Below are 13,366 nucleotides of genomic sequence, written 5' to 3'. Positions count from 1 at the left end.
TAAACACCTGACGTGGCAGAGCTAACCTTCAGGAAAACTCAACCTCAGAAATGAGACAGCAAAAAAACCACAACCCACTCGGCTTTCCCTTCTGCCTGTGCTGTTGAGGAAGGAGGGTTTCTGCTTCGGAGGCGGTGAACAGTGTTTTCACTGGGCTGGAGGAGGAGGGAAACCATCACGGGACCAGGCTGAGTCACCAGCATCTGACCCGATGCATCCGGAGGATCCTGCACCTCTCCAGAAACCTCTGGAGGGAGCGTGTGGCACCGTGGCAGGGTGTTGATCGCGGCACCCGGTCCAGCCCGACAAGCGCCTGCCCGCTGCGGCTCTGCGCCGTCCCTCCGTCACCGCACACCGTCCTGCTAGGGCCGGGGGGTGCTTCCCAAACCCGCCCTCCTCACCGGGAGTGTCAGGGCAGTGATGGGGGCCTCAGGCTGGGGCGATGATTTGGGGAAGAATTCCCTCTGGAAAATCATCATCAGCCTCTGTTGTGGTTTGCAAGCAAGGAAAAGACTGGACACTGCCATCTTCCCCCTGCCCCCAGCTTCATCCTGCCAGGACTTTACTGCAAACATGAGAAGTTTGGACATAAGGAGTGTTTCTAGTGATTGTGCCCCCAGAGCAAGAATCTCACCAAATATTTTTAAACACTTCCCAGCAGAATGTGGGTGTAGAGAGAAAGCAGAGCACTGCTGGGATGCTAATTGCTCCTTTTTGAGCCTTTCCTCTGTAACTTTGAAATTTTAGACTCAAACAGCTTTTTTTCCCCATCCCCTTTGCCGTTCCTTTGCTGCATCCATCCGTGAAGCTGGCTGCTCTGCAGCTAGGGCTGACAAACCACTTTTTGGGCAGGGGTTGCTGTGATGCTATGGGATTCCTAAAGAACCATAAGAAAACATCCACGCAGCCAGTGCTTCACGCCGAGAATGCCAAAACCCAGATCCTCCAGCAAACAGAGGGAAAAACATCTCAAGTTAATATATGTGGGAATACAGCACAGCTTCTGACATGGCCTCTCCAGGGGGCTGAGAAAACTGCCGGGAGGCCCGTCCCAGGGCTGGGGGCAATAGGAAATGCTGGGAGAGCGAGGTCCGAGGTCTGTGCCAGGGAAGGGCTTGCCGGGAGGAAATCCCCGACCTTGAGGAGGAGGAGGAGACGACGACTCACTGAGTCACCCCCGTCCCGTGATCGGTGAGCTAAACAACCAGCAGGCTGGTGAAAGCCTTGTTTTCCTTATGTTTTGTAGAAGTGCATGATGTCACGACCAGAAAGCTGAGCGTGACTCAGCACGCCCCACCAGGAGAAGGGAGATTCCCTCTGGCTTTTGGCCCCTTCCATATTTGCCAACTGGATGAAAGTTCACACAGAGGAAAACTCAGATTTCTGCTTTTAATTTGGTGCATCATCTGATAATTATAAATGCATCAATTAATCTGGGGACACAACTGGCTTGAAAAGACCTGGCAACTTGAGGACAACCCACTGTGCCTCAAACATCCAGGCAGTGAGGGAGAGGGGAATAAGGAATCGGTCCCATCTGGGTCGGCAGCAACTCAGTGCCTAAGGAATGAATGTTCTGGGGCTAGGTCCCAAAATACAAGTCTCTGGCTCTATAAATGAGACCAAAAGTGGCCACCAGGGTCCTTCAGAAATAGGACACAAGATGGAAATGCTGGAGGTGCTGCTTGGCAAGGCAGATTCAACACTGGCAGAGTGTCCTGTACTGCATGCCTTGCTACCGCTGGTCCCTCTTCTGATTTTTATGGAGAAAAAAAAATAATCCAATGATGTCAAGTCAGCAACTTTCACCGACATTTTCAGAAATAAGGATATTCACAGCAAAGAGGCAAAAGGGAAGGTGAGTGCAATACGCCTTTGCTGTGTGCCCAAATCTTTCAATATCTCGTGCTGTAAAAGCTGGTGAATCATTCCCTGCACAGCATCACTCATGCTTAAACCTGAATCTGCTTATGTTTAAACTTTAACTCATCACTTCACGGTGGAATATTTGCCGTGTCGTACCTGGAAATTGAAATTCCTAGAAAACTTCTAAAGTTAAAAAGGGCAATCCTTTCCACTGTAAATACGATTTTCTAGAAAAGTGTCACAATTTCAAAATTGCCACACATATGCCAAAAATGGATCTATACGGAAGGCCAAGTGTTTTAACATACGTACTTTAGGTTCAGAAATAAACTGTCTCCCCATTGTGGAAATTAAAACTTACCCTTCTCTTGATTGCAGAAGATGATAAATCATGACACAGTTTCTCCTAAGTTTTTATTATCTTAAACCAAGAAATACATCGCTAAGAGACAGAGTGGTCAGGCCCTTGGGTGAGAGGGAATTAACACCAACGAGGAACCTAATAATCATTGATCCATCTTTATTTAATCACACTTGGACGGCGCAGACGGTGTGTTCTGCCAGCTGGACTCTCCTGTGGCCAGATTAAGCGGCCTGTCAACTCTATCTGATCTGCAGAAAAATACTGCTGCCAACCAACTTGGAAAGCCCCCAGACCATCCTCCTTAATGTCAGTTGTGTTTATACCAGGATCTTTATTTTTAGCCCCCTCTTCCGAAACACTGGGTTCAGGGAAGAGCATTAGCTGAAGAGTTATTTATTCTCGCCACGCTGAGCATGCAAACCCCTCCGATGGGAGCGGGGCAGGCGCACGGCTCCCCACCGCCGTCACCCGGCCGGGTCGGCCCTGCTCGCCCCGATGCAGAAGATGGAGGCGACGGGCAGGAGCGGGATGGCCGAGTGCCACGTTAGCATGTGCTCTGGCTAATGCTGGTGCCCGCTGCCAGGCAGTGATGGGGACCAGTTCGTCCGGGGGCTGTCCCGGGGTGCACAGCACACCCCCGGTCGTCTTTCCCCACCGGTGGGTCCCGGAGGCCACGCGGCCACCCAGAAGGTACCGACGCCGCACTCGCTCCCCGCTGACCAGGCACCGGTGATGCTTTTGTGATCAGCACGGCCCTGACCCCCCACACCGCCCCGCTCCCCGTCACTGCCCCCACCGCCGTTTGGGGATGCAAGCCCGGGCAGAGTGGAAACGGAGAAAACAGAAACCCGCAGGGCGGGGAGCCGAACAGCGAGCATTTGCAAGGATTCACAGATTTTTTTTCCGGCTGCAGGCGACACACCGATGAGCGCGCCCCGGAGAAAACGAAAGCCGTAAGGTGCCCGCGGGCGCTGGGAACGGACGGGACCCCGGCCCGCAGCCGGGACCCCCGGGGGGCTAGAACCGGGGGGGCGGAGCCTGGCTCACAGGAGGCGGAGCCTAGAAGCCGGGGCGGAGCCTAGAAGCCGGGGGCGGAGCCAGGAACGGGAAGACCCGCGCTTCTACGCGGGGCTCGGGGGCGGTGCCTGTCGCTGGGGGGCGGGGCGAACGCGTTGCGGCCCCTCCCCTCGGCGCTATAAGGCGGCGGCGCAGAGAGCGGCTCCCGCCCCGCCGCCCGCTCGCCGCCGTCCCGCCCGGCTCCCCGACGGCAATTCCTGCTGCGCCACAGCCATGGCGGCGCTGACGGTGAAAGCCTACCTGCTGGGCAAGGAGGAGGCGGCCCGCGAGATCCGCCGCTTCTCCCTCCCGCCGCCCGCCCGCTACCAAGCCATCCACGACCGCGTCGCCGAGCTCTTCCAGGGGCTGCTGCGGGCCGGGCCGCCGCCCGCCTTCCGCATGCACTACAAGGGTGAGCGGGGGGGGTCTGGGGGGGACATCCGCGGGGCCGGGTCGTCCCCGCACCGGTGGCGGGCCGGGCCCCGAGGCCGGTGCCCCGGGGGGGGGGAAGGCCTCAGGGGAGGGGGCTGCCCCCCCCCCCCCCCCCCCCCCGGGCTCCCCGCCGTGACACCTGAGCGGGCACCTAATCCTGCGCTTCACCCTCCCTAGATGAAGACGGGGACCTGATTGCTTTTTCCACCGACGAGGAGCTGGAGATGGCGATGCCTTATGTGCAGGATGGCGTCTTTCGTGTTTACGTCAAAGGTAACGCCGCACGGCCCCGAAGGGCGGTAGCAGGTCCCCGGCATCGCGCTGCGTGCTGGCTGGCAGGCCTCCGAAAACGGGAGAAGCAAACCCCGGCCCTTCGCCTTGTGTTCAAGGGCCTGGCGTAACCTGCAGCCGTCAGGGTGGGGGGGGGGGGGTTAAATAAAGGGCAGGGTAATATGCCAGAATATGAATCCTCCCTGCTGAGGTAGGTAAACACATCACAAGTTTCCTCGTAGCCCTGGCATCTCAGCTGGCCCAATGTTGTCATGCTGGCTCCCTGGCAATGCTAGCCTGCCACCGGTATCTTTAATATTCACAACAGTACTTTAGGAAGTCTTAATTCCAGCGATTCCAGCTTATTCAGTGCATAGTTGCTCCCCAGTCCCTTCTGTTTGGGTAGGTACCTGCAGAGCTTTATCTGCAGTCCATCTAATGAGTCACAGGAGCCAGCGGCTGTTGTCCCTGTTCTCATCTGTTATGCCTCCTGGCATTTCTTCGTAACTCCCTCTCCAGAAACATTTTGTTCTTGCAGTGCTTAGGAAGGTAGGATGGGAAGCCAAATGGGGTAGTGCAGTACTAATCTAAAATAAACACGCCAAGAGACTGTTAAGGATAAGGCATGCTCAGTTTGAGGAGCAGGTATCTTTGCAAAACCCCTTCGTACTCGGTTTAAGTTCTCCTGCATGCCCCCGGCTTGTGTTTGGCAGCTAGTGTAAAAATAAACTCATCTAGTAAGTCAATACTGCTCTGACAAGGGCTGTTTGTGCTTCCTTCTCCTCTGCCTCATTTCCAGCCTTTAAATAGTAACCTCATTCTTGATGCAAAGTTTCCTTTCCTTAATAGAGAAGAAGGAGTGCAAGCGGGAACATCGCTCGCAGTGCAGCCAGGAGCCTCCCCGTGACATGGTGCACCCCAATGTGATCTGTGATGGCTGTGAAGGACCGGTGGTGGGTGCCAGGTTCAAGTGCACTGTCTGTCCAGATTATGACCTGTGCAGCACCTGTGAGGGTAAAGGCATCCACAAGGAGCACAACATGGTGATGTTTCAAAGTCCACTGCTCAATCCATTTGAGGTGAGCAAAATTTATGGAGCGGAACTAATGAATGGGATATTTCTCAAATTTAAGTCATAAGTTTCAGTTACTCAGAATCTGGCTGTGTGAACAGTCACATGATGAACGTTGCCCTTTACAGTGGCTGCCTCGAGGACGCTGGCTCCGTAAAATGCGGCATGGTGTTCCACCCTTCCCATGGATGCACTGCTGGGGATATCCTGGCCCTGCAGCTCCATGCCAAAACTCTGAACAAGCCCAAGCCAGTGCTGCAGCGTCCAGTCCACCCACTGCAGAAGGTAAGAGGAGATGCCCTGGTAAACAAGGGAGTGGTGGAGGCAGACTAGCTGAGGTTCTGCAGCACAGGGTAGAATCTGGGTGGAAAAATAGACATGGGAACTAATCTAATCTGCTTGAAATAACTAGCACCTTTCAGCACAGAGTGGGATTATTTTAAGGCATGCTTGGGCCCATGCAGTCGATGAGGATGCAGAGAGAGTATCTGGAACCCAACCAAGCTGAGCTGTTAGGTTAAGCATGTCACTACTCTACTCCAGATCTGCCTTTCAGCATGGCTAATGAGCCTTAACAATGCTAATGCCACTGATTCTCTGTTCCAGAGGTAGCTCAGAGTTAGGTTTTTGTCTCTATACTGCCTTTGTTGTGTGGTGTATGCAAGTGACAGGAAACAACCACCAAGATCTCATGGGGATACACTCTGTAGGTGCTCTTTCCCTCTGAGCTTCTATATGTGCTAACAGAAATTGTTTTTCTAGAAGCTTCTACTAACAGCCAGCCTCAGGACCCCAATGTCACCTTCTTAAAGAATGTTGGGGAGAGTGTTGCAGCTTTTCTGAGCCCCCTGGGTAAGTGACTTAGTTTGTTATCTGAATCCCTGAGACTGGCTTAAAGGTCCTCTTAACAGGAGCAGCATTCAGCTGTTGTGACTGATACTGGAACTACCTCATGCTACTAAGCCTTGAAGGCTTAATTTACTCCTGGTACTAATAATGCCTAGGCTTAGAACAGCCACTTGGTACCTTCTCAGAGCCCTCTTTTGGGAGGAAATGAGGAAAGATTTCATTAACATGTCACCGCTGTAACACTACTTTTAAGTCAGTGGTGACTCAGGATTTTGCTTGGCTTATGTGGACATAGATAACTTCTGCCCTGACCCTCTAAATGTACGGCTTGTCTATCTAGAGGAGGATGACTATTTGGTACTTAACTAATCTTTGTTTAAATGATACTTTGCATTTTAATTCCTGCATGTTACATGGCAAACTGTAGGATTACAGAAACCCTAAAGCATTTAGACCAGGATTGATCCATGCTCATTTAGGACTGTGCTTTGGAAAAATCTCCATAAGATTTTCTCCATCTCAAATGCACTTCTAGGTATTGAAGTTGATATTGATGTGGAACATGGAGGACAGAGAAGCAAAGTGACTCCTGCTTCAAACAATCAAGAGAAGAACAATGCCGAGTCAAGCAGCAGTACTCTTAACCAGAATGTTCAGACCAAACCAGACTGGAATAACACAGATTCGGCTACAGAAGTAAATGCTGTTGCAGAGCAGATACAAGACATGGTGATAGATTCTGTGCCCACACAAATGGAAGATGGCAGCTTCCAGTCCCAGGTACAAGAACTGTGACACTAATTCAATAATGCTTGCTGAGGCTTTACTAAAAAGGAAGATAATAATTTAGCATGCCCTGTGGGATTCAATAGCAAATTAAGTGATATACAGCACCTTTGCTTTAGCTTTACAGGCTTACAGCAAAGGTGGTGGGACTTGTGGTGGGTGTAACCCTTTGTTTTAAAGGCAGATAGTAGGAGCATGCATCCTACCTGGAAAGTGCTACAGCACCTGGACCTTTTTTCTTCCCATTTCAGGAACACAGTGAGTCCAGCAGTTCATCAGGGGGTGATGAGGACTGGACCCACTTATCTTCCAAAGAAGTGGATCCTTCCACGGGTGAACTGCAGTCTCTGCAAATGCCAGAGACAGAGGGTCCCAACTCCCTGGATATATCTCAGGATCCTCCCCAAGCAGGACCTACAGGACTGCGAGAAGCTGCACTCTACCCACATCTCCCACCAGGTATGAGAATGTGTGCAGGTTTCATAGCTGAGAGCAATTTTCACTTGGGAACTGCCAACTTGCCTGACATAAGCAGATCTGCTTTTAGTTTCTACCATCCCTAAGGTCACATAAATTACAGCTAGACTTGACCATAACTTTGTTAGCAGGTATAGCAGCTCTTGTACCCTGTTAGAGATGGTCAGGTTCTTCTCCTCTCGAATATGGGCAGCCAAGTCTTAACAAGACTTCTGGCCTTGGACTAATATGCCACTTGAGCAACATGAAAAAAGGTGGTATCCTAAATCATGTCCTTGCTATGTCCTTTTCAAGGGAGCCTTTCAATGCAGGATGCAGACTAAGTACATCCTGTGGCTTTTAGACAGCATTCTTTTGGTGGGGGCCAGTAACAGTATACAAGGCCACTTAACTGAGATCAGCAGCACAGAGTCCTACGGCAAGGCCAGCTGAGTCTGACTCAGCAGTTTTCTTGGCTGGTTATGTATCTTTTATCTCAAACATCTGCCTTCCTGGGAGACAAAGGAGAGCATGTCTTCTAGCATTTAATCAGCTATGCTGGATTTACTAGGATTAGTGCTACCTACTGTGTGTTATTGGAGCCTTGGCTGGTTTGCTAATTACATGAAATATTTCAACTTTAAACTATTCTTCTCTTAACAGAAGCAGACCCTCGCCTCATTGAATCTCTGTCCCAGATGCTCTCTATGGGCTTCTCTGATGAGGGTGGATGGCTCACTCGACTCCTGCAGACAAAGAACTGCGACATTGGGGCAGCACTAGATGCCATCCAGTATTCCAAGCAGCCACCTCACTTGTAGTAGTCTGTGTAACAGAAAGCACTTTCCTTCTAACTGAAAGCAGACAATGCAGTACAACTCACTCAGTGGTTCATCTTTCTTCCTGCTAAGGGTTTCTGTCTTGTGTTCCTAAGTGCTTGTAGAATGGAGGAAAAATAAATACTACTTCCTGTGATGAGTGTCTGAGTTTTAAGTATCACAGCTGTACTATTTTGTTTACTGTAACTTACTTAGAGCGGAAGGACTAGGCTCAGAGCATGTGATGTCATCAAGCAGCTCTCTGTGCAAGGGAGGCAGCCCAGGACTGTAGGTCTGCCTTTTTGCACATACCTTGGTGTAGCCTTAGGGCTACACTTCTGAATAGGACTGAAATGGTGTGCTGGCTCTGAAGCCTGCTCTCCAGCTCTGGAAGAAAGGGTTGCTATGGGAGATCTAAACAAAAGAGTACAGGGGAAAAGAGCTGTAGTTTGTAATGGGGAGTTAATCACAGAATTTAATGGTACTGGCCAGGAATCCTTAGAGCCTGGGAGCTTTCTGCCCCCCCCCCCCCCCCCCCCCCAGCTGACCTACTTCCATTCTTACTTCTAGCTGATGAGGTTGCTAGACAACACTGTGTAACCCTAGTACTTGCCCACTGCAACAGTCTCTTCCACCCTTATTAACCCACCCCCCAAACACAGCCATAAAGCAAGTAAACAAACAGCTTTAATAACACAGTTCTGTAAGGCTTAGAGTAAAGCTACCTGTAGTTCAAAATCTTGCCTCAGTAATCAACATACCAAATACATTAAAGAGACAAACATGAAAGCAATGCCTGAACTTCTCAGAGATCATCATCAAACTCATCACCTGTGCAGAAGAGGGGTGTACAAGAAACATTGCTAGGCTTTGGCCCAGTGTTAGAGTTAACAAAGGTGTTTGCCCTCCTTGTGCTATCCAAACAGAGCCTTCCTGCAGTGGTCTCTGTGGCACCAGATCCCACCCTTACCAATTGGCTTTGAGGTTCTTTGAACAACACCTCCTCCTCAACTGAGCAACTGGTGCTGGGTACCACGGTGCCAGGCAGTTTCAAGGCAAGCTGCTCAGTGCTAGCAACACACTTTTTAAATTGAAAACCTGTACCTGGAAGTAGAGTTCTTCCAGCCTGTTCTGAGCATCTGCTGGCCATACCAGCGTCTGCTGCAGCAGTGCTGTGTAGCCCCAACCTTCCACTGCCCTCCTGTGGTGACACGGTGACCCTGGCAGCATTTTTGCTATAGGGGTCGGACCATGAGAGAAATTTTTCCCACTTCGAGGGTTTGGTACAAGCAGTTGGAGTTTGTGTGTTCTCCTCAGGCACTACAGACTCACAGTCAGCAGGAACCATACTCTCTCCAGAAACAGCATCTCCATCATCTTGGTCAGGCACTCCTACTAAACATTCCTTGCGCTGTAAGAAGAAAGACAGCTTGGTTGTAAAGCCAGCATGCACAGCCAAGCTGCACAGAAGCAGGCAAAGAAAGAGCAATCAGGTCCTTCAAATGTACCCAAATTCCCACCAGCCCTCTGAGGCAGAGCTGAGGCTGATGCTCTGGGTGGGCCTGTGAACTCTGGGCTGTGAAGACTCAGGCCAACTTCACTGGCACTGCAGGTAATCACGGTAGCCTTAATGATTGCATACTACACAAGTGTCACTGCTCAGTAAGGCAAAGCAGCATAGATTGCAGCTGTGCTGATGGAGGAATCCAGCTCAACCACTCAGCCTACACAAGGTGGCATTGTTTTTGCCTGACTAAAACCTGGCAGAGAGAAACTCCTGACACAATTTTCTTCTCCTCCCCAGTCATTCAAATAGAAGAGCAGAGGAAGACTCATAAAAATTCAAAATTATGATGACAAAAAAGAGGTCAGGAGAACACTGTTTTGTTTTACTGGTAGGAAGCATCTTCTACAACTAAAATACCTCAGTGGTTTTAACTTTTTTGGCTTGGTAGGCAAGCTGGAAAACTCCGTTTTCTTCTGCATACTCCTGAACATCACTGGAGAGGAAGCTCTTCTGGTGTTTTCTGGCCAAGAAAACCATTCAGAAAGAGAACAGGTTAGCTCTACTGTGAAATTTTTTCACAAATCACCAGAAATGTTCATAAAATGCATGGTTCTAGCAATAAGAGAAGTTCTACCCCCAAATACCAAATCCCTGCTCAGCTCAGGTCATACATTGCAACCTGTACTTTGTTCAGCTATCAGAGATGAGCTACCTCCCATGCCTCCAAACCAGATGTCCCCATTCCCAGGCAGGAATTAAAAAAAAAAAGTTCCTTCTGTACCTTTGCTCTTCCATAGTGTTCTTCCTCCGAGAACAGAACTTTTGCCTTTCTGTGCTTGCCTCCTCCTCCCCATCTTCCTGATCTTCACTGTCCTTGTCCAGATATTTACTCCAGCGACTGACTTCTGCCCTTCCCTCCTACAACATTGGAGAATTACTGAAAACAGCAAAATACAAGGTTCACATTTTTGGCATTGTTAGGTATGTGCTGAATGCCTCAAATCACAAGCCAGTTTACGACATGTTCCTGTATTGTGTTCCCAGGTTCAGTATCTCGGTGGAGCAGAGCGTTTCTGTATACATCTCATTCTCTCTGTGCTGGACCCTCTCTGATTATATACACTATTTCAGCTGTCTGAACCCATATAAAGGGATCACTGATTTCACTTTGGTTCACCTAGGTCAGTATGGGTTGGTATTTACCTCAGCTTTGTAGGTATCTTACCTGCTGAACCAAACTGTCTTCATGCTGGGCTGCTATATTTTTGCCGTCATGTACAGAGTCTTTTACGCACCTAAAATAGAGGTTTAAACTAGAGTTTCTGGAGCACATTTCTGTCTGTTGATTTCTAATTTTCAAATCACCTAGTCATAGCACAAGGGATTGGATAGAAAGCATGGATAGGAACACCGGATAGGAGGCATATCAGAAAAAGAAAAGGATCTATAGAAAAGCAGATGTCAAATGAAGGATTTGCCAGACATATTGCCCAAATACTTAAAAAAATCTAGTTAGAGGGTAGCCCTCCTTTCTATAAAAATAGAGTAGCGAGTTTGATCTAAAGCTGCTAATCATTAAATGATAAATTCTAGTTGATCATAACTAGGGATATAACAGCGTGTCTTTGGAACAACAGCTTAAACCCACTAATTATATCCCAAGCAACCAAGGAAAAAGGGAAGTTATTTCACAATGTTTTGAATTTCACAATGTTTTCAGAATAGAAATAGCAACCTTTTTGATAAAGTGAACAAAGAATGAGTTTTCTTCCCAAAGCTTAACCCTGAACCACTGCATATACGCAACTAAGTTATCTAACTAGCTTTGATTTCTGAAAATAACCTTGAGTAGAAAGGAAGCTGGACCAGTTCAAGACCAGTTCAAGATTAGGCGATCTGTAAACAGATTCAGGAATGAAATAAACAGGAAAGTGCTACTCAGATTTTCCAGCCCAGCAGGAATTACACCCAAATGTTTGCACTAAACAAGTCTTTTTATCAATAGCAGCAGCGATTACTCAACAGATCCACAGTGTGAAACCCCTGAATGCCAACAGTTAGGTAGCAACGGCTTAGAGTGGAGGATGTTTTCTCTCTGAGGATGCACCTCTGCACTGCTTGTCAGTCTGTAAGATGGATAGACATCTCCACAGTCAGCTCATCAAACAGTAAATAAGAAAGACCAATTAAAAAAAAAATCAAATGTTATTGCATATATTTTAATGGGTAAAGGCCTGACCAACACACACTATTGATCAACTGAAGTTATCTGAAAAAATTCCTTGTCGAAAGAAACACGCCAGGACACCAAACCCAACAAATAGCTTGTTCTTATGAGGTGACGACAAAACTGGCACGTGTCACAGCTTCACAACAGGACAGAAAACCCTCCTGTGAGCTCAAATTAGGTAACAGGCACCCAATGTGTGAAGACATGCATCAACTGTAGCACATCAAAAGAAACAAGCAGATAAAACATTAAAGACTCTACCGAGATGTCCAACTAATTGCTTCCTCTGCCTCACCCTGCAGCAAGTTTAATTTCTGGACATGAAGCCTACAGTCCAGGCCAGACCCTTGGCCATAAACCTGCAAAAAAAATTAACAAAAACAAGGCTTAGGAAGCAGCCAGAAGTCAACAGCACAAAGTGAGGCTCCACCCCAGGCAATGTAGGAGTGCTAACTAAAGTTAGCACGTACGGCTTGCGATGTCTGGGTAGGGCGAGCTGCCACCCTGGGCTCCCCACTGCCACCCTACAGGGCTCTCCGCCACCACGCTGGGCTTCTCATTGCCACCGCACAGGCCTCCCCCCGCGCCCCGGCCCGGTCCCTCACCTTCTGCACCGCCTGCCGCTGGCCGCACACGCTGCAGCTCCACTTGCCGCTCCGCTTGGCCTAGGAGGGGGCAGAGGAGGTCGGTCAGTCACGGCCCACGGCCCGCGGCCCACGGCCCGCTCCCCGCTCCGGCCCGCACCCACCTGCTGCACCTGGAAGAGGCGGCAGGAGCAGCACCGCAGCGCCCAGAACCGCGGCGCCATCCCGCCGCCCGCCATCGCCATGGCAACACGCGCCTTCCGGCCACGTGACAGCCCCGCCACCAGCGAGTCGCCCGCTCTGCCCTCGAGTCCGCCGAGCTCCCCCCCCCCGGTGCCGTGCATTGGCGGGGGGGGGGTGGTGGTGGTGGGGGTGCGTGTGTGTCTAACAGAAGTGACCTTCTTCCAGGAGGAAAAACAGGTCCTGTTTGAGCCTGCAGAACCAACAGTCCTGTCTGCACTCACCTGAAGCTGCGTTATATGAAAAGTCAATACACAGACTAATTAAAAAAAAAAAAAAAAAAAAAAAAAGGGAAGGGGGGGAAAAAGGGGGATAAAAGGAAGAGGAAAGGGAAGAAAAAAAAGAAAGGAAAAAAGACAAAAAATAAAAAAGGAAAAAAAGTCAGAAAAAAAAGTCAGAAAAAAAAGTCAGGAAAAAAAGTCAGGAAAAAAAGTCAGGAAAAAAAGTCAGAAAAAAAAGTCAGGAAAAAAAGTCAGGAAAAAAAGTCAGGAAAAAAAGTCAGGAAAAAAAGTCAGGAAAAAAAGTCAGGAAAAAAAGTCAGGAAAAAAAGTCAGGAAAAAAAGTCAGGAAAAAAAGTCAGGAAAAAAAGTCAGGAAAAAAGTCAGGAAAAAAAGTCAGGAAAAAAAGTCAGGAAAAAAAGTCAGGAAAAAAAGTCAGGAAAAAAAGTCAGGAAAAAAAGTCAGAAAAAAAAGTCAGAAAAAAAAGTCAGAAAAAAAAGTCAGAAAAAAAAGTCAGAAAAAAAAGTCAGAATCCAGTCACACCAAGTCTGCTCTTTTAGATAACCACCAAGGACAAAGAACAAGCAATATTCCGTGAGCTCAGAGAAATAAAAGGCA

At 49.0% G+C, this 13,366-nt stretch overlaps 2 protein-coding genes across 4 annotated transcripts; one reads left to right on the top strand and one right to left on the bottom strand.

Annotated features, from left to right (window-relative positions):
• The first annotated feature begins 3,437 nt into the window (after nt 1-3,437).
• Nucleotides 3,438-8,126, top strand: SQSTM1 (sequestosome 1). 2 transcript variants are annotated; one of them, XM_029998108.2, is made up of 8 exons: nt 3,438-3,698; nt 3,896-3,991; nt 4,838-5,067; nt 5,189-5,345; nt 5,823-5,912; nt 6,445-6,689; nt 6,947-7,154; nt 7,815-8,126. In XM_029998108.2, exons 1-8 carry the CDS (start codon nt 3,521-3,523, stop codon nt 7,970-7,972), a joined length of 1,362 nt encoding a protein of 453 aa, XP_029853968.1. In that variant the 5' UTR covers nt 3,438-3,520; the 3' UTR covers nt 7,973-8,126. The 2 variants fall into 2 exon arrangements, with proteins under 2 accessions (XP_029853968.1, XP_029853969.1); XM_029998109.2 differs by lacking the exon at nt 5,823-5,912.
• Nucleotides 8,127-8,643: 517 nt separating this feature from the next.
• Nucleotides 8,644-12,674, bottom strand: LOC115334199 (MRN complex interacting protein). 2 transcript variants are annotated; one of them, XM_029998111.2, is made up of 7 exons: nt 12,455-12,674; nt 12,312-12,371; nt 11,968-12,065; nt 10,702-10,771; nt 10,258-10,394; nt 9,894-9,996; nt 8,644-9,380 (listed from the first exon to the last, which is right to left on the bottom strand). In XM_029998111.2, exons 1-7 carry the CDS (start codon nt 12,632-12,634, stop codon nt 8,775-8,777), a joined length of 1,254 nt encoding a protein of 417 aa, XP_029853971.1. In that variant the 5' UTR covers nt 12,635-12,674; the 3' UTR covers nt 8,644-8,774. The 2 variants fall into 2 exon arrangements, with proteins under 2 accessions (XP_029853971.1, XP_029853972.1); XM_029998112.2 differs by having other exon boundaries at nt 9,909-9,996.
• Nucleotides 12,675-13,366: the final 692 nt, after the last annotated feature.

This window comes from Aquila chrysaetos, chromosome 22 (genome assembly GCF_900496995.4).
Source record: "Aquila chrysaetos chrysaetos chromosome 22, bAquChr1.4, whole genome shotgun sequence".
NCBI lineage: Eukaryota > Metazoa > Chordata > Aves > Accipitriformes > Accipitridae > Aquila > Aquila chrysaetos.
Note: the sequence above shows the minus strand (reverse complement) of the source record. Positions and strands in the feature narration are given on the sequence as shown.

Coding starts and splice junctions, on each gene's coding strand:
- LOC115334199 (XM_029998111.2), bottom strand. CDS start 12,634: ATGCACGGCACCGGGGGGGGGGAGCTCGGCGGACTCGAGGGCAGAGCG. Junction 12,372..12,454: donor GCCTCTTCCAGGTGCAGCAG/GTGGGTGCGGGC, acceptor GCCCCCTCCTAG/GCCAAGCGGAGCGGCAAGTG. Junction 9,381..9,893: donor AAAAAGTTAAAACCACTGAG/GTATTTTAGTTG, acceptor TTCTTCTTACAG/CGCAAGGAATGTTTAGTAGG.
- SQSTM1 (XM_029998108.2), top strand. CDS start 3,521: ATGGCGGCGCTGACGGTGAAAGCCTACCTGCTGGGCAAGGAGGAGGCG. Junction 5,068..5,188: donor CACTGCTCAATCCATTTGAG/GTGAGCAAAATT, acceptor TGCCCTTTACAG/TGGCTGCCTCGAGGACGCTG. Junction 5,913..6,444: donor AGCTTTTCTGAGCCCCCTGG/GTAAGTGACTTA, acceptor ATGCACTTCTAG/GTATTGAAGTTGATATTGAT.